This window comes from Fragaria vesca, linkage group LG5 (assembly GCF_000184155.1).
Source record: "Fragaria vesca subsp. vesca linkage group LG5, FraVesHawaii_1.0, whole genome shotgun sequence".
NCBI classification, from domain to species: Eukaryota; Viridiplantae; Streptophyta; class Magnoliopsida; order Rosales; family Rosaceae; genus Fragaria; species Fragaria vesca.
Window position 1 is genome coordinate 2,115,276 of NC_020495.1, and position 19,254 is coordinate 2,134,529.

At 38.0% G+C, this 19,254-nt stretch overlaps 5 protein-coding genes across 5 annotated transcripts; all 5 read right to left on the reverse strand.

The window, feature by feature from the left end:
• Window positions 1-1,526: 1,526 nt before the first annotated feature.
• On the reverse strand, window positions 1,527-2,424 carry LOC101299185 (disease resistance response protein 206-like). Its single transcript, XM_004298806.1, has one exon. The coding sequence runs from the start codon at window positions 2,313-2,315 to the stop codon at window positions 1,755-1,757; it is 561 nt and encodes a 186-aa protein (XP_004298854.1). The 5' UTR covers window positions 2,316-2,424; the 3' UTR covers window positions 1,527-1,754.
• Window positions 2,425-5,687: 3,263 nt separating this feature from the next.
• LOC101300826 (disease resistance response protein 206-like) lies at window positions 5,688-6,233 on the reverse strand. Its single transcript, XM_004300796.1, has one exon. The coding sequence runs from the start codon at window positions 6,231-6,233 to the stop codon at window positions 5,688-5,690; it is 546 nt and encodes a 181-aa protein (XP_004300844.1).
• Window positions 6,234-7,405: 1,172 nt separating this feature from the next.
• On the reverse strand, window positions 7,406-7,963 carry LOC101301111 (disease resistance response protein 206-like). Its single transcript, XM_004300797.1, has one exon. The coding sequence runs from the start codon at window positions 7,961-7,963 to the stop codon at window positions 7,406-7,408; it is 558 nt and encodes a 185-aa protein (XP_004300845.1).
• Window positions 7,964-9,172: 1,209 nt separating this feature from the next.
• LOC101299474 (cation/H(+) antiporter 18-like) lies at window positions 9,173-12,387 on the reverse strand. Its single transcript, XM_004298807.1, has 3 exons — window positions 12,187-12,387; window positions 10,799-11,800; window positions 9,173-10,689 (listed from the first exon to the last, which is right to left on the reverse strand). Exons 1-3 carry the CDS (start codon window positions 12,385-12,387, stop codon window positions 9,481-9,483), a joined length of 2,412 nt encoding a protein of 803 aa, XP_004298855.1. The 3' UTR covers window positions 9,173-9,480.
• Window positions 12,388-15,251: 2,864 nt separating this feature from the next.
• On the reverse strand, window positions 15,252-18,924 carry LOC101299764 (cation/H(+) antiporter 17-like). Its single transcript, XM_004298808.1, has 3 exons — window positions 18,730-18,924; window positions 17,106-18,107; window positions 15,252-17,007 (listed from the first exon to the last, which is right to left on the reverse strand). Exons 1-3 carry the CDS (start codon window positions 18,922-18,924, stop codon window positions 15,790-15,792), a joined length of 2,415 nt encoding a protein of 804 aa, XP_004298856.1. The 3' UTR covers window positions 15,252-15,789.
• Between the last annotated feature and the right edge of the window lie 330 nt (window positions 18,925-19,254).

A 19,254-nucleotide genomic window follows, 5' to 3' on the forward strand; every position in this document is an offset into this window, starting at 1 on the left:
ATAGAATATTACCATAAGGGAAAATTAACGCCAACCCAATTATGCTTTCAAACCTCAGATAAGACTTAAAGATAAGTCAATCATGCTTGCATATGATAGCAAGTATATATGTCGGCCTACAAAACAATTTGAAATCATAAACTTTGCATAACAAAAACCAAAGCAAAGAATCAGGTAGCTCTAGATCATCTCATGCATATCAAGTAAATCAATGATCAAATCGCTCATTCTATGACTATTGGGAAAACAAATTGATAAATCCAACAATGGAAGGTGATCGACAAAAAATTTATGGATAATCAATCATGGGGAAGCAAATATATCATGATGTACATATATATAACATGATAACATAGAAACCATGTACGCATATAAAACAATATAACAATCAACATGATCTGAATTAAAAGGCAATAAGCAAATCAAACTCATAGATCAAGACTATCGGTGAGAATAAGCAACATTGAGTTGCACCGTATGACTTTTTTGATCATCATTGAGTTGTTAAAAAATTGGGAAAAGGAGAACGACAAAATAAAAAATTGGGAAAAGGAGAACGACAAAATCAAATTTGGTTTTCTACGGTTTGGCCGTTATCAACTCAAAAGTAAAGTCGTGCTGATAACGTGTTGAAAAGTAAAGAAAGAAGAGAAGACACAAAGAGAATAGTTGGGAGGAGGCATAAGTCTACTCATTCATTCTTATTAGCCTCCTTATATAGAGGTAGAGTTTACATCAGAGTACATAACTAATGAGTAATTACGTGGACAACCACATAGATTATAATATTTATAACAGATTTCATGTGTTTTCAGAAGATAATTTTGTAGTTGATAAAATAGCTACTTAAGCCGTTAGAATAGAAATATACAGCCCCGCTCACTTGCGAGACGAGTTTTACGGGGCAGAAATAGATGATCTTTTCTCAGCCGTCAGATCTTAAATGAAACAATCTAATGGACACAAACGCATACACATTAAAAGACAATATATGCAGACCAATCTACCCGAGTTTATCTCTGGCATCTTCTTCCTCCCTACAACAATACAATAATACGTGCATTTTACTGTGAAACATACAACAAGATAAAGAAGAGGAGCAAACACATAACTTATTCTTGTAATTATAAAAGAAAAAAATGAAATCATTGTGACCATTTACCCTTTTAAAATGCTCTTTATATAAGTGGACCACTTATTCGATATGTACAGTAGACAAAACCCTATATATATGTATGGTATACCTACTGAATAAGCATGGTTTGTTTAGTGCACTTTACATTATTTGCATATCAAGGTTTATTTAGATATTTAGATCTCTAATGTCTTATAGTTCACATAAACTTAGATGTAAGTGGAGAGAATGGTGATACATATATATATACGAATAACAAAGGAGCCAGTGGTGGCAAGTAGGAATCCACAGCAGCCAACTTTCATTTGTAAACTTGAATGTTCCTTTCGCTAATGGCAGGGAGTATTCCAAAAAACAAAAAAAAACAAAAAAAAAAAACGGCAGGCGCATTCCAGAATTTCTCTTCATACCATATATTAGGAAATTTAAGATCATATTGTTTATTGATGGACACGAAAGTACAAATTTGAATGTAAAATATAGATCATGTTGCTCCAGAACACTCTCAAATTTAAGCACACTAGATGACTAGAATGATCTCACCAAAAAAGAGAAAAGATGACTGGAGTGAAACAGAACATAAAATTTGAACACTTCTCACATACATCAGGCCTTAAATCTACCAACACTCGTAAAAGTTGATGTCAACCCGGAGCCTGAAGTATACTTCACCTTCATAAGCATCTGTCATGATGGTTGCGACTCCCCGGTGCATGAAAAAGTCTCCGGTGCCACCCACAACGGATATATCTCTAGTTTTATTCATAAGAGGATCGGCTCCGATGAAGTTTATGCTACCCTGGTAGGCTGTGGTGTTCAAAGAAAACGAGAACCCAAGCCACGCGGTGTAAGTGTTCTTTGTATCATAGAGGTACATGCCTTGTGCCCTGCCCACAGGCTTTGAGTGCAGATTGTTGTCAAGGGTGATGGGGTCATCGAAAACAGCAATGTTCCCGAAGTGGAATTGGGAAGCCAAGATGGTTAGGTTGGCTCCTTGAGGTGCTGCTACAATTGCAGATGTGGCATTGGCAGCGTTCTTACCATTGTAGATAATGTCATGGAAGAAGAGCACTAGGTGTTTGCATGGTTTGTACTGTTTTCTTGGTTTAGGGTAAGCTGAAGATAAAGAAAGGAACAACATGAAGAAGGACACAAGAACAATAGACTTTCTAACTCCCATTGTGTCTGTAAGGAAAGAAGAGGAATAGTAACCCCAAATAGAAGAAGGCAAAGGCCGGAAAAAGGATGACAGATTTTGCTAGTAGCTAGATAGTGCAAGTTGTGAGTTTGGAGCTCAGTTCAATTCATGGCTTTATATAAGCAGTGGGAAAGTTGGAAAGGGATTCTTCTGTAATTGCTGGATTAATTAAACGAAAGCTAAAATCAAACTCACATGGTGTCTCTTATGAAAGATAAGGATTCCATGCCTTTTAAAATGGGACTTTTCTTCTTGATGTAGCTAGGTTTCCACCTACCAATATCACTATAATGTACTTCACCAAGAAAATAATTAGAATTATTGTTATATACATAATAGTGAAAGCTTAATTTGACTTAATAGGTCAAAGAAAGCCAATTTGACTCCCACAGTGTGGTAGTCTAGAATAGACATAACCTTCCTTTATTCCTTCTTTCATGTTTCTAAACAATGACATGATCAGGGACTCTCGTTGAAATTAGTTTTTGAAGTTTGAAGTTTTACGATATTGTAATTGCTTATGAACACACACAAGCACACATGAACTGAATAGGATATATGTTTCTGTCGAACAATCATTTTGATAGTATGAATTTCACATAAGTAAGACTACACTTGATTGCCAAAGTTATTAGTACCCCGGCCACTTAATTATCAATAATTCATATTCACTTTAATTGAGACGAAAGAAAATAAGATCATGTAACATCTTAGCTTGTATGATTAGATATCATTTACATGGAATGAGTCATAACATTGTATCTCTAAAGGAACTTTTCGTCTTATCTGATCAACGTTTCTGAGATAAACCAAGCACTAAGCAATTCAAGGGGAATATCATCAAAACTTAACCGTTGCCAAGAACCGAACAATGAGAAATGAATTTTATTTCGTTGGTGTTTTCTCCTTTAGTATGATTACTTCTTCTGCTTTGATAGCTCCGATCATTATTAATTAGTTTAGTTTATTACAGTAAGCTTATTTGCTTTATTGCGGATTTGTGGTGCGAATCTTCTTCTAATTAAGCAAAAGCTAGCCCACTAAGAGTTAATTAGCTTAAACTTTTGATCAACTTGTAGTACCATGAGGAGCATGACAAGAACGAGCTTAATTAAATTACACAAGTTGATGAAATTATGATACCAGGCTGCTAAAAATAATGATGATATGTAAGTTGATAACTAACAAAAGCTCTTCAAATCCAGGATGGAAACGTATATGGGAGAAGCTCGATCTTTATGAATCATGGCAGTGTGGAAAATGATGGTGTAAAATTAAAATTGCCTTTGGTCAATGGTATATGGCCAAACAAAGAGGTTGATAAGATGAAGACGTTGCCTCAAGACATATAAGATGATAATTAAGTCACAAATTATCATCAACCTAACTAGTTCAGTTTTGAAAGGATTAACCTAACTACTCAACTAGAGTACATTAAAAAAATGAAGGAGGAGTAATTTTCTGTGGCTCAAGAGATTGACATGTTAAGTCGTTAAAGAATATGTATATCAATATTGCTTGTGCCATGAATCCATGATCATATGTTTAAGTGTACACATTTTTTAATAGAATCAACGACAATATCCTCAAAATCTTATATATAAGTATATATTTAAGTACAAGATTTGTTTGTTTAACTTAAGATTTAAGACCGGCGGTTTGCATAAAAACTGTTAAGATCATGTAATCCTCGCAAACCCTTCTGAATCAAAATTTATGAAGGTAAATTATAGATGCTCGTTGAGTTAAACCGATATTCATATTTTGGATTGGAACTCTTTAATTGGCATCAGTTGCTTCACCATACATGATATGAAGAAAGGAGAATATAACTCAATGATTTTTATTCTCATTTCTCCACCATTCCCCATCGATCAGGCATGCTTAATAACTGGCACATTATCGTTAAAAACAATATCGATCTAGCTTTAATTTGTTCATATATGAATGATCGAGCTAGTCGTTGTTTACTAGTAGCTAGTCCAGTACTGATTGGGGACGTCCCTGAGAATTTTCTGCACTTTTTCTTTGGCGTTCTATTCTGGTGGCAGATTGGTGGAGGTAGGTGTTGATTTAGATTTTAGTGCCGTTGGTCCCAAAAAAAAAAAAAAAAAGTGACTAGATTCAATATGCTTTGTTTAGAGATATGGAGTTATATGGTAGGTGAGCTCTTAGTCTAAACTTGAGTCGGCATCAGAATCAAATGTATAGAATAAGAGCTAGATCAGTCTGCTTCTTAACTTTCTGAAAATCAAATTATTAGGTGTTCACTTGCTTGCTCACCTTGCCAAAAGAGGGTTGAGCGTTCCTTCGAAAATTCCAAGCGTAAAACATTAATAAGTGGTAACCATTTTTTGAAACAGAAATTAGTACTAGAACAGAAAAGAGTGGCTAGCTCAAGATTGATGCCTTCTTTTTTTTTTTTTTTTTCAAATATTTTGTTGATCAGATGAGGGCTTTGCACCTAAATTATAAGGGGCAATTGGCCGGTCTCGTAGTCTTATTACATAAAATTTTCCTAAAATTATAGTCAGTATATGGTGCACCATCATGCATTGCCCTACAACCGAATTAGTTCCTACCCCCATAGAAAAAGTTGCAGGTCCAACTAATTTACATTTCAAAAGAATGACGATAATACGGACTAAATCTTTCTTCTTCTTCTTGATTTGACTGAATTTGGTAGAATGAATTATTATTCAAGTTGATGAATGTCAATCAAATCCTTCCATTAGTCTTTTTCTTTTTTTTCTTTTTTTTCAATATTGTTTGAATACCTTTAATTGTTTGTATTCTCCTATTAGTGGAGAATACACATGTACTGCCAACTGTGTTCAAACAATATATTTCGATCTTGAGTTCTTGACACATCGTCTTACCTATGATGTCCTAATTTGGCAGAAGAATGTACTCTTTCAACTTTTACAACAAGTTATAAGTGTGAAGTAGCTAGCCAGCAGCTACCTGCACAAAAATGTTAAGAGAATATTAGTGGACTCACAGCTTAATTAGCAGACCGAAAAATAATGAAGAATTCACAATGCTTACAATCACAGAAGAAACTAAAAGTGACATTAATGCAATTCTTTGCTACACAGTGCATCTGTGCCTCTTAAACTTTGATAGGCATAAGTCAGAAGCTTATGTACGTGTATGGAAAAATTAGTGCTTCATATTCCTAATTTCAAAAGATGACTTGTACGTATGCATGTTAGCCTTGAATCGTCACGAGAAATCATACCCCAATTTTAAGAGTACAGTTTGTTATGAGAAGGCTAGGAGTACGTTCATGTTCTACATCAGCCATAAGCAAGCTAATGTAGGATATATGCTATCATATAGTAGACTAACAAGTTAATAACATTCATACAACTTGATGTCCATTTGGAGACGAAAATAGTTGGCACCCTGAAAAGTATCAGTCTTGAATGTGCAGATCCCTCTAGCCATGAAGAAATCTCCCGTTCCTCCAACTACAGAAAGATCCCTAGTCTCAGCATACATCAAATCCGCCCCCATGATATTGAGCGTACCCTTGTGCTGGCTCGAGTTGAATACCAAAGTGTAGGCAAACCATGCAGTGTAGTCGTCCTTCATGTCGTAGAAATAGAAGCCTTGAGCTCTTCCGATTGCCGGAGACAGAAGATGGTGGTCTTTCGTAAGAGGATCATTGAAGACAACCAGCATTCCGAACTTGTAGTTGCCGAGCCCCGTTGCATTTGCTGCCCTAGCTGATGTTGCATTGTTCACATCCGTGCCGTTGAATAGGGTGTCGTGGTAGTAGAGCACAAACCTCTTGCATGGTTTCGACTCTTTGATCGAGTGTTTAGTTGCTGAAACAGATTGGAATGCAATGAGGACCAAAATCATGAGATAACTTTTTTCTACAAAAGTTGCCATGGTTTGGTACCGGTGTTAGCTGATCTGATTGAAAATTGTGTTTCTTAATTGGCTCCCCACGTCTGTTCAATTTATATTGATTCTCCAAGTTGGTAGTTTGTCTCCATGCTCGTAGGGTTTTCATGAAGAAGATGCCCGTATAGAGTCAGGTTGCTGCTTAGCTCTTTGGATGTATCTAGCTTAGTATATAGTGTGGCGATCAAACTTGTAAGTTGTACGTAGTTATCCAATGGAAATGCAAACTACATCTTGCAGACCAAATAGAATGCGTTCAATGAAATGTGTATCACATGTTTCACTCACAAGATAGATCATATATATCAATGATAGAAGTGGAGGTTCTAGCCTTCTAGGAATGGAAAACAAAAATCAAATATTAATAGAACTGGCATTTATCATAATATCATACAGTCCTTTATTCGAGTCTCGGAGTTTTGGTTTACAATACGGAGTACTTGAAAGATGAAATTTCTGACTTGATCTGCAGTTGTTTTAGACTAGTACCGAGTCTTATGGTTTGTGATCGGCAGGGAGCTTTCATATGTAAACTTCCCCACTTAATTAAAGGCATGCAGTGTTATTGTTTTAAACATTCTACTTAACTCTTGCGTTGTACTTGTCCAACTAAGTTTCCTAAATAGAGTCATGTCCTCTCTGCTCCGATCTACCCGGCCAGTACATCTTGATTCTTATGCATGCTAACTCATTAGGTGAGAGATGCTGATACAGCTGCTGCTGCTGCTGTGATCAGCTCAAGAGTATCTGGTTTCATTCCAATCGTTTACTTTGTCTTGTTTTGCAAAGGAGACAAGCTAACAAATATAGTAGAACCGACAGCTGAAAAAACAATAGATAACTCATCTAGTCACTAACTAGCAAATTGCAAGTAATTAACTAGCACAAATATACCTGCAGAACCAACATAAATGAATTTTCTTTGCTTGGCATTACATATTTTGTTCTAATGATTCCTCTCTTTTCTGTTTGGTTCTCCACTTAATTCTACTTGTGACGCTCCTAATAGGGCATCAATCGTCTTATTCATCAGTACATGCCGGCCTCCATAGAGAACATAATTAGGAAGTCTTACAAACTGATATATCAAGAGAGATTCTTACCTATGACGGGTGCATACAACTTTCCTAGCATTGGAACAACAACATCACTATAGTCTAATAACATTCATACAACTTGATATCCATTTTGAGGCGAAAGTAATAGTCACCCTGAAAAGTATCAGTTTGAAAGGTGCAAATCCCTCTAGCCATGAAGAAATCTCCTGTTCCTCCGACGACCGAAAGATCCCTAGTCTTGTCATACATCAAATCCGCCCCCATGATATTGAGAGTACCCTTGTGCTCGCTCGAGTTGAACACCAAAGTGTAGGCAAACCAAGCAGTGTACTCGTCTTTCATGTCATAGAAATAGAAGCCTTGAGCTCTTCCAACGGCAGGAGACAGAAGATGGTGGTCTTTGGTAAGAGGATCATTGAACACTACCAGCATACCAAACTTGTGCGGTGTGGCAAGCCCTGTTGCATTGGCCACTGCAGCTGATGTTGCATTGCTCGCATCAGTGCCGTTGAATAGAATGTCGTGGTAATAGAGCACAAGCCTCTTGCATGGCTTCGACTCTTTGAATGGAGTTTTAGTTGCCAAAACAGAAGGGAAGACCAACATAATGAAGGTGAGGATCAGAAGAATGGAACTTTTCGCTACTATAGTTGACATGGTTTTTCTTAATTGGCTGATGGGATCAATGTTGGGTTAAGTGGATTAGACTTATCTAGTTGGTGCAATTTATAGTGCCGAATGCCGATCGAAAAATACCATATCTGTCTTATGCTAGCTCCTAGTTTGGCTTTGTTAACCAAAGCAATAGTCACTGTTCGTTTATTTTGTAATACTTTAAGCTTTTGGATTTCGTTTAATTGCCTAAGCTATTATCATGTAGAGTTTAGTTGCTGTTAATTAAACTCGATCGATCTCCACTTCCCAATTCGTTTACAATGTTTAGAGTGAGATCGCATTAATATGTTTATTTGTAGTACTTAATTAGACGCGTATAGTGTGTTAGTTTGATATACATTGTTAAATGTCTACAATATTTAGAGTGAAATCGCATTAATATGTTTCTTTATAGTACTTAGACGCATATAGTGTGTTAGTTTGATATTCTTAAAATTTTGAGTACCAATTGTTATTTATAATGCTAGTCAATCTTCAGGGTTTAGCTGCTATACCGAACGGTATAGCATGCCTATCACTAAGAATGGGGAGGTTCAGCAGGAGGGGGGTCCAGCAGAGGGTGGTTGATTGCAAATTCTACCTGTGTTTCTAGCATGCATGCTATGCCCTCCGGCACAGCAGAATTTTCCCAATCTTCATTGTCTAAACAAAATGTTTCTCGCTGCCATGAGCCATACCTGAAATTTGGATGTTGTGAGTTCAGTTTATAGTACAAAAGTTTGAACTCACGGTCTTGTAGTTTTCTCTGTTCTTTCTACAAGTATAACTATTATATTCACAATAGTGCCCTGTAAGTGCCAAAACATATGAATAGACATGATCCAACAATAGAATGATTCCGTTTGCAAAGGACCTGAGAGTGCTTGTTTTTAAGCTCTTTTGCCGTCCAAACAATCATAAATGGATCCAATGAGTAATGTCCTCTCTGCTCCTACCATTTACATTTTGATTCCTGTAAACCCCAAACTGTCACTTTGTGTCTCTTTTGAGAAGTCAAATGGTATAGTACTAACAACAACAACCGCCCAGTCCCTAGCACAAATCATCTATTTGTTTGATGCCATTACTACAGAACTCACTTTGCTCCTGTAGCTCCTATCAAAAATAGTAGAATTTTACCAATACCAAGGAACGAAGAGAAAATCTAATATCACTTCATCAGTAGCAGATAATTGTCACGAGAAAAATTAATAGCTGAAAATCAATCATGATTTGATTCAGTATCGTAATGCTTAGAAGTGAAACACTCTTGACCTTGAATCAATGTACTGAACAGTTGAAGCAATTCAATGGGGTAGGGAATGCCTTGCTTTATTGCATAGCTGAAAAACATACAATGGAGGTTAACATTTATTGTTTCAAACAGATGAAATTTTTAAGTGACTGTGACTAAGTTGCTAGCATTTGCACCCCAAAATGATGACTATATTCAATGATGGGAACCTACACTTGCATGATATAGTTACATTCTCAACCAGTCAAGTCATATTCAAACCAGACTAGGTCGAGTCTGTATCTTTATCAAGTGACTCCTCCATCTCTGACGCTAAATTCAATGGTACCTGACCGTTGTATTGTTGCAGTACCAAGACTGATGCTTGAGTAGAGAAATCTGGGGATATCAACAAGCTTCCCACAGGCCCCAATTCCGGGCACTCGCTCCTCTTATTTAGGGCCAAGGCTACTTCTCCACCAGGGCATCGTCCCACCAGAAACAGATGGCATCGACCTTTCTCACGAATCACACCAATGGTTTGGGCCTCATTTCTGACTACCTTCTCTTCGTATGTGATTGAGTCATCCTGAACGATTCTATGCTTGAATTCAGCAAGGAATTCCTCATCTACCGACCCCACTTTGCTGCCAGAATTGTGATCAATATCAACTGTTGATATCTCCCCAACAATCTCAGGTTCCACTAAGAAGCGAATGACCACTAAACGGATACCAGGGTGCTCAGCCATGCGAGCCCCATAGGCAAGGGCTTCACGGTCATCACGGCCCCCAAAGTAAAGAACTGTAATGAAATAAGAAACATTACTTGCAGCAATATGTGTGGTTCCACCAAGCCCACGGTCGACTAGAATTCCAACGGAGCATGGTGCATGCTCAAGAACTCTTTTGTTAACCCCACGAAAGTCATTTCGTGTAGTTTCTAATGTACCATCTAGCCTCTGGTGCTTATGGAATGGAAGGATTATGATTGCAGCTCTTTTGTTCTCAGCTGTAGCACAAATGTCCTCATGCATATTAGAAACTGAAGAGATTTCTGTCATTGGCCTGATGGACACATGGCTCAATTGTTGGTACGCCTCGAATGCCACAACAACGTTATCAGTATTTGATCGCAGTCCCTTATTCCAGAAAGGTAACCCATTCCTTCTCGCCTTGTGTACCATTAGTATCGCCGATGACCTCTCAGAGAGCTCCATCAGGTGCATTGCATAAACACAAAGGCCATCACGTTTCTTTGTACCTCGTGAGGCCTCAAGCAAATTTATAATTGATGGAATGTTTCTGGCACTATGGAAACAGGACAAGATCCTTAGCTGGGAGTTCGTATTCTTCCTTTCAATTGTTTTATACTTGTAATCAGCCATTCTGGCTCTTTTTGCTGGCTTATATACAGCAGTGACAAGAGGTGTGGTGATGAAAGTAGTAAACAGAGCCATTAGAACCATAATGGCAAAAGTCTGGTCATTCAAAACCTGCAAAATGGAAAAATTCATATGCATTAATCACCTGTTGGATGCAAAATAGCAGACCTGGTTAAGAGATTAGGACTATAATTGTATCAGCAACATCTTATATACGTACCTTTCTATCTTTGCCAATGTTGAGGACAATGAGTTCCACCAATCCTTTAGTGTTCATTAGGAACCCAAGAGCTAAAGCCTCCCGGACAGGCACCTTGCATAGAAGTGAGACCATAACAGTCCCGAAAATCTTCCCAAAACAGGCAGTAAATATGACCAAAACTAATAGACCCCATGACTGAACTCCCTCAATTGTTGCTACATTGGTCTTCAGTCCACTTGAGACGAAGTACAACGGAAGAAATAGACCAGATACAAGATCTTCAACTTTTTCCACGAGACTACCCACAAATGGCCCCTCCTTTGGAACAAGAACTCCAATCACAAAAGCACCAAACATGGCGTGAATACCAATTGTATCAGTAATAAATCCAGCTGCCAGAACAGCAGTAAGTGTAGCACACACGTAGATTTCGTCAATGGGTTCACCTTCATGACAACGTTGAGCCATCCATTTGAAGATTGAGGGTACAACAAGAATTGCACAGATGACGAACACAAATCCAGACAATAAGACCCACAACGAAACAAGGGGAGATTGGTTACTACCCGATAAGGCAATGGCAAGAGCAAGCAGAACCCAGGCAGCCACATCATTAACTGCAGCAGCTGACATAGCCAATCTTCCGATTTCAGTAGTCAAAAGTTTCAGCTCAGCCAGAATACGTGCTAAAACGGGGAAAGCAGTTATAGAGAGGGCCACACCCATGAACACAAGAAAGGCAGTTAAATCTACCCCTTTGGAAATGGTTGCTCTGAGGACAAACGATGAACCAATTCCTAATGCAAATGGGAGACTGATTCCTATTACGGCAATGGCAAGGGCTTTTTTTCCAGTCTGGCGAAGGGCTTTAGGATCTATTTCTAGGCCTGCCAAGAATAGAAAGAACAGGAGACCAAGGTTTGCTAAGGTGTCTAACACCGTGATACTCTTTGGTGGAAATATTGCCTGGAGATAACTTTTGTTTCGTCCCAGAGCTGACGGACCAAGCAGTACTCCTCCCTGCCAAACCAGAAATGTATTCAAACTCAGATGAACTACAATTTAACATGGTGTTCCATATTCTCTTTCCGTCCAGTTAAAAAAAAATGCAAGAAAAGGAAGTAAATTCTATGAAAATATCAAGCAATATATGAGAGAGGAGTTTTAAAAACTCATATACAAGGAAAACTAGTTTATTACCAATCCAATATAACAAAATCCCCAAACTACAGAGCAAACAAAGTACACACCTACCAACTTCAAATGAAAAAGAATTTAACAATGAAGGGTTACAAAAGCTCCTCTTTAGAACTGGTAACAGTGAGTATAAGTACAGAAATGCAATGACTAAAACTAGTAGCACTTCAATTAAATTTATGCCCACAGAGAAAGAGAAATAAACTTACAATAATCTCAGCAATGACTCGTGGCTGTCTTAGTGGTTTCAGAAGATAGGCAAGACCCCGAGTGAGAGCAACTACTATACATATCTGCAAAATAGCAAGAGGCAGCGCAAAATGAAGAGGATTATCACCCTGGAATACACCATTTGATGTCGCCTTCATCGGAGACGGACATATATGTCCTGCTGAACCATTTGTAGCCATGACACCCGAAAAGAAGTCCACCACCAAAAATTCTGCAAATTCAACTCCAGTTCCAAGAGAAGCTCTTATCAGACTTCCAATTCCAGAATGACCAATTTATACAGAACAGGACCACACAAAGACTAAATAATCCTTCCAATAAACATGTTAAAATAAACAAAACACGAATCGTAGTGAGGCACCATATTATACGCCAAGAACAAGTGAACCATCTATGAAAAATTCCACTGTGCTTAGAATGAGAACAAACAGAGTACCTAATCAACCTCACAAGAATCTACAGTCATTTGCTAAGGTCCCTGTTGATATAGTCGGTCAGATTAAAAAAGAAAAAGTCATTTTGTTTCTTCTTCCCTAAAGTAAACCAATCACCAACTTAGCCATAGCTCATTGCTTGGTGATTTAAAGAGTCCTAAATTCAGTCAAACTCAAACTGAAACTTGAAACTTGAAACCAGGAAAACAAGTCCAACACATAACAAACCCCATATTGCACACAAAACAGAGATTGAGACGAGAAATTCAAATCCTAATCCTAATTCAAAGTCGACCAAACTGGAATTTCAAAAAACCATAGAATATCAACATTCTATTGCTTCTCTATCATAAAGTAGGCATTGGTGAACTAAAGAACGAGTCTTTGAATCAATGGCATTACACCCATGTGAGATTTCATCAAAAAGAATTCATCTTTACACAAACCCATCATCAATCTTGTAAATCCAAACATGCACCAATAACCCAATTCAGCACAAAAAAGATAGATATTGACTTCACCTGGTTATGGGGTCAGTGGAATTGCATGGATCAAATATGAACCACCCTGGCCTTGGCTGAACCAGAGAATGGCTCAGAACTGTGTCACCAGAGAAGCTATGTGAACGTTGAGAAAGAGAGATAAAGACAGGTGGGGTTTAACAAGATTTGGGTGACTTGGTTTTACTTTTCTGGGAGGGTGTTTGGTGTTTAGAGCTTTGGGTGGTCCAAGGCTATTCTTTGTGCTTAAATATAAAGAAAGAGTTGAGCTGTCTCAAACTCTCAAGTGGGGAATAGGAAATTTAGGAAGCAAACCACAAAAGACAACGACTTTTTGTCACCTCTGTATATTGACTTTACACACTACACTACATGTTCTATTTTTATTTGAGAATTTTCATAATATATAAAACACCCACTATGGAATGTGAGATTGAGATGATAACATGGTTTGGTCACTTGGTGCTTCAGAGCTTTCTACAGGTTTTGTTTGCAATTCTAGAATCCGCTATATATTATATAATGAAAGGCATCTCATATGACGTGTTAAGAAGTCGAAATTTATGATTCGTCTCTTTTTTTTCTCTCTTATTCAATTCATGTTCTTGGATGGATCATCAATTGATGTTTCCTATACGATCTTGAGGGTTTGTTTGTTAGCCTTTGAGTTCATATAACCCCAAACACCAAAAAAGAAAAGATATTGAAATCAAATCATGATAAGAATGTTATTATTGAATATCTGATGTAGATAGGTAGTATGATATGAGGAATATAAATCTAGAGTTACTGACAATATCAAAAGAGGGAATCTATACAATATGATTATCAAGTTAAGTGTTCAACTATTGTGATTCAGAGTATCACATCTCTATAATTTTATTGTGTCCGTACAAGGTAAACATAATTTTTTAAGCAAAATAGATTGATAAGTTTGTTTTGCATCATGAACACGAAGCATAATAACAATTTAGTCACATAATTTCTTAAACAAATATAAAACCAAAATGATTGTTATTGTAAACAAACCAATGGCAGGTGTGAAGTTGAAATCGGAAAAAAAAAATGGCAGGTGTGAAGTGTGAAAAGGAGAAACTTGTGTGCGTGTTTCTGCCAATTTTAGAAACTGGGGCATCTCTGCAGTGTGCTACAAGATTTTCTATATTTGACCTTGCAAATTAAATCTGAAAATGAAATATCACACACGTACGATATCTGCAGAGAGTTTGTTTGATGGTTAGTGACGAAATGATTTTGTCAAATATCTGTCTTAATCTATGATCCTCTGAAATTTAGCCAAATCTCAAAATTAAGGCAAAATGAATATGGAAGGAATGTGGGATGCTAATAATGTACAACATCTGAATAGGAAGCCTTTGTTTACAGCTCATCTGCTAACAAATTGAACAGAGGCTACCGTTTTGCTTGTAATCCGTTGGTATATCTATTTTCCGGTGAGAAATATGTTTAACTATGATTCATTGTTTTCTTCTTGACTGAAAAATGAAACCGAAATGAAGGCCACGGTGAGGAGGAACAAAGTTGACTGATCTACAACATTATCTTCAGTTGAGTTTTTCATAACAGTTCACAGTTGACTTAAAATTTGCAGTAGAAGATCAATCTATTAAGTAGACTTGTTAATTCTTTTGGCAATGGAAATCAAATCCTAACCATACAATACTGAATTATGAATGTAACAGGAATCAGGTACAGAAACAGTTTGCATTATTTAAACAACAGTGGATACAAACCACCACTTTTAAAATTGGTTTCAGACAAACTGCATATGATTATGATCAAGTTGATTCCTTATGATGGGTACTACTCCACTCAATGATATATTTTTTCAAATAACATGTTTAATCTTTTCAGCTCAAAATAATTGAGTGCTTAATGTAACGGAAATTTGTATATTCATAAAGAAAAGACAGAAGCTAGCTTTTATTGTGAGGTTGCAGATTAAGCCAAACTACTGGCCTTCCAATTTATTTTAAGAGTTGACTCACAAGTCACAACAGAGGGAGAGATTTAGGTGACTTAAAGCCCAAGCAATCCTTGCCCCAACTGGTAACATTTAGGTCACATGATTACAAGAAATTAAAGAACAAAAAGGGGATACCAACTCATTAACCATTAAGGAGAAGACTGAAAATATAGAAGATTTGTTGTCGAGGGAAGACTTTTATTTGATATTTAGGAGACCATAATATGTACAACCTGTGAGATTTTGTAACTTGTGACCTTAGAGCATCTCCAACAGCTTTCCTAAATTCTTGAAATTCTCTAATTTAGAGAAGATTTTGGGTGTTTTGCTCTAACAGATTCCCTAAAACTTTCTCCAAAATGGGGAATGTGATGAAAGAGAAACCCAAATCCCTCAAATCTGCAGCATTCTCCAAATTTTATAGAAGGATTTAGGGAATCATCTTGAAATCTCCAAAATAGAGAATCTGTTGGAGTTGTAGAAGAAATATTGCTTGAAGCATTGACTTTTGCTTCCCTATAATAGAGAAATTATAGAGAAGCTGTTGGAGATGCTCTTAGAGATACAACAATGTTGAGTAGAAGTAAAGAGAGAATTCCTACTAAATTTTCACCATCATCTGCATGTACAATGAGAATCCAAACAGCCGATGGGAGCTGCTCATCTGCTGATTTCTGATTCTTCCTCAGGCAACACGACTACCTTAGACAAACCGACTGATGAGTTTGGCAACTTGAGCCCATGATACTGCTGCACTACTAACACTGATGCAGTGGTACTGAAGTCCGGATAGATCAACAAGCTCCCAACAGGCCCCAATTCGGGGCAGTCACCCTTCACATTCAAGGAAGCAGCGATTGGACCCTGAGGCCTTCGACCAACCAAAAACAAGTTACATTGGCTAAACTCACGAATCAATGCAGTAGTTTCTGCAGCATTTCCCACTACTCTCTCCTCATACTTGATTGAGCTGTAACTCAAAATCTTGAGCTTCAGTTCAGCAATGAACGTGTCCTCCGTTGGCCCTGCTGAAGTGTTTGAATCATCGTTTACATCAACTCTAACAATTTCTCCCTGAAGCTCCGCGCTTGGTAAGAAGTGAATGATATTTAAGGTGATACCAGGATGCTCAACCATTCGAATCCCATAAGCAAGAGCCTCACGATCATCACTACCCCCAAAGAACAGAACAGTTACAACTGAATCAAGATTGCTGGCAGATACATGGGTGCTTCCACCTAGACCACGGTCCACTATGATCCCTACTGAACATGGTGCATTCTCAAGAACCTGTTGGTTAATCAATCTGTACTCACTTCGAGCTGTCTCAAAGGTACCATCCAACCTCTGGTGCTTGTGGAATGGGAGGATTATCATTGCTGCTCTTTCACTGTCAGCACTTGTGCAGATGTCCTCATGCATGGTAGTTACAGCAGAGATTGCTGTCATTGGACGTATAGCCACTCGACTCAGCTGCTCAAAGGTCTCAAAAGCCACAACAACTTGATTATCACCTGAATGCTGCCCTTTATTCCAAAAGGGTATACCATTGTTTCTTGCCTTGTGAACCATCAATATTGCGGAAGGCCTTTCGTTAAGCTCCAGAAGGTGCATTGCATAGACACAAAGCCGCTCCCTTTTTTCAGTCCCACGGGAAGCCTCGATGAGATTAATCATCGTGGGAAGGTTCCTTGTACCGTGGAAACAGGTCAAGAGTCGGAGCTGACTATTTAGGTCTTTCCTCTCAATAGTTCTGTACTTGTAATCTTTACTCAACCTTTTAGCTGGCTTATATACTGCCATAACTACAGGCGTTGTGATGAAGGTTGTGAAGACAGCCATGAGAACCATGATAGCAAATGTTTGATCATTCAAGACCTGCATATTCCAAGCGCAAAACATTAACTCAACTATATGACACATGCATCCTAGGTAATACAGTTAAAGTCCTATTCATAATATAGTTAGTTACTTACCCCTCTGTCTCTACCAATGTTAAGGACAATGAGTTCCACCAACCCTTTGGTATTCATGAGGAACCCCAGGGCTAGAGCTTCCTGAAGGGGTACTTTGCAGAAGAGGGAAACAACTATAGTGCCAATGACCTTTCCAAAGCAGGCTGTTGAAATGACCAAGACTAAGAGACCCCATGACTGCGCGCCACGAATTGTTGTTACATCAGTCTTTAATCCACTTGAGACAAAGTACAATGGGAGGAATAGACCAGATACAAGATCCTCAACTTTTTCTACAAGGGCACCTGCAAACGGTCCTTCCTTTGGAACAATAATTCCAAGCACAAATGCACCGAATAGAGCATGAATTCCAATAGTATCAGTGACAAACCCAGCTGCCAAAACTGCAACCAAAGTCCCACACACATACAATTCGTCTACTGGTTCACCCTCAGGACAACGCTGCACCATCCATTTAAAGAGAGGTCGAACAGCAAATATACATACAAGAACAAAAGCACATCCACACAAAAAAACCCATAGTGAAACCAGGGGAGACCGGCCACTACCAGAGAGGGAAATGGCGAGAGCAAGAAGAATCCATGCAGCCACATCATTAACAGCTGCCGCTGACATGGCCATTCGTCCAACATCAGTGGTTAAGAGCTTAAGCTCAGCCAAAATACGGGCCAAAACAGGGAAGGCAGTTATAGAAAGAGCCACTCCCATGAAGACAAGAAATGGGGCTCCATCTACACCTTTAGAAATGGTTTCTTTTAGGACAAATGATGTACCAATTCCTAATACAAAAGGCAAAGTGATTCCTGCAAGAGCTATGCTGAGAGCTTTCTTTCCAGTCCGCCGGAGGGACTTCGGATCTAACTCCAAACCCACTAGGAACAGAAAGAAGAGAAGACCAAGATTTGCTATAGTATCAAGCACCGTAAGACTTTTTGCTGGGAAAATTGCGTTGATATAGTCTTTGTTGTGACCAAGAGCTGAAGGGCCAAGCAAGATTCCTCCCTGCAGAAAAAGCAATTTAAAGTTAATCCATCTCCTATACATGTGCATTGGATCTAACTTTCACTTACCAAATATGAAGGATCAATTGTTGTTCAAATGGCAAATATACTTTACTTAAGACGCTTTAAAAAACCAGTCTTTTCAGACAATAGAAATTGCTAATGGCAGTTTTTTTATAATTGACTGCAAGATTACTATCCAACCCAATTTTGATTCATAAGTGGAAGTTTCAATGGAATATAGAAAGGGATAAACCATGGACAGATTGATCAAATATATGCAACTAGAAGAGACATAATGCATACTGAGAAAGGGATAGAGAAATGATACTATTCAGCTCCAATATTGAGGAGCCGAAGACAAAACTAACAGTTCAACACAATCTTGGAAATGCATTACTCTGATTCTGACAAGATCATTTGCATATTCAACGAAGCTGATTGATTTGCCAGTAAATACTCGACCACTTAAAAGGGGAATTTCACCGCATAAAGGCATTTTAGAAATACACCATATAATTGTTTAAAGCATGAAAGCATAGCTTGACTATCATTTTAGGGCCACCAGAGCATGCAAAACAAACAAAAATAATGCATATATAGTGCATACTGTAGATACTTACAATAATCTCTGCAATCACACGAGGCTGTCTTAGTGGCCGAAGAAAATAAGCAAGAATTCGCGTGAGTGTAACCACGATACATATTTGCAAGATGACAAGAGGGAGCGCATAGTGCAGAGGATTATCACCCTGGAAGACTCCATTGGATGTTGCTTTCATGGGAGATGGACATGTTACTGTGGTATTGTTCGCCATTTTGCAGATGTACAAGAGAAGGAACTAACAATTCTGAATCGAATTCCTGCAGAATGTGATACACATATCAGCATAGTTAAAACTATAGATCCTTATTCAATACCATGCTAAAAAAGAAGCAGAGAAAAGGTAAAGAATGACAGAAAGTGCCTCTGGTTTGTAATTATTTGTCATGACATATTCACTCACAGTAACTGTGAATCATGTGTGCAAATCATGAACTTTTTGACAAAATGCTAGCAGTCACAATCCTATGCCAGCAAAAAGTCCTACAAGATGAAAGCCCCTAGAATGTGCAGCTAAAAATATCTAACAAAAACTTGTCTAGTT

What these genes read in the sequence shown, in the direction of transcription:
- LOC101299764 (XM_004298808.1), bottom strand. Translation starts at nt 18,924, where the DNA reads ATGGCGAACAATACCACAGTAACATGTCCATCTCCCATGAAAGCAACA. An exon ending in GTGTGATTGCAGAGATTATT is followed by an intron (nt 18,108 to 18,729) that starts GTAAGTATCTAC and finishes CTTTTTCTGCAG; the next exon opens with GGAGGAATCTTGCTTGGCCC. An exon ending in ACATTGGTAGAGACAGAGGG is followed by an intron (nt 17,008 to 17,105) that starts GTAAGTAACTAA and finishes TGGAATATGCAG; the next exon opens with GTCTTGAATGATCAAACATT.
- LOC101299185 (XM_004298806.1), bottom strand. Translation starts at nt 2,315, where the DNA reads ATGGGAGTTAGAAAGTCTATTGTTCTTGTGTCCTTCTTCATGTTGTTC.
- LOC101299474 (XM_004298807.1), bottom strand. Translation starts at nt 12,387, where the DNA reads ATGGCTACAAATGGTTCAGCAGGACATATATGTCCGTCTCCGATGAAG. An exon ending in GAGTCATTGCTGAGATTATT is followed by an intron (nt 11,801 to 12,186) that starts GTAAGTTTATTT and finishes CTGGTTTGGCAG; the next exon opens with GGAGGAGTACTGCTTGGTCC. An exon ending in ACATTGGCAAAGATAGAAAG is followed by an intron (nt 10,690 to 10,798) that starts GTACGTATATAA and finishes TCCATTTTGCAG; the next exon opens with GTTTTGAATGACCAGACTTT.
- LOC101301111 (XM_004300797.1), bottom strand. Translation starts at nt 7,963, where the DNA reads ATGTCAACTATAGTAGCGAAAAGTTCCATTCTTCTGATCCTCACCTTC.
- LOC101300826 (XM_004300796.1), bottom strand. Translation starts at nt 6,233, where the DNA reads ATGGCAACTTTTGTAGAAAAAAGTTATCTCATGATTTTGGTCCTCATT.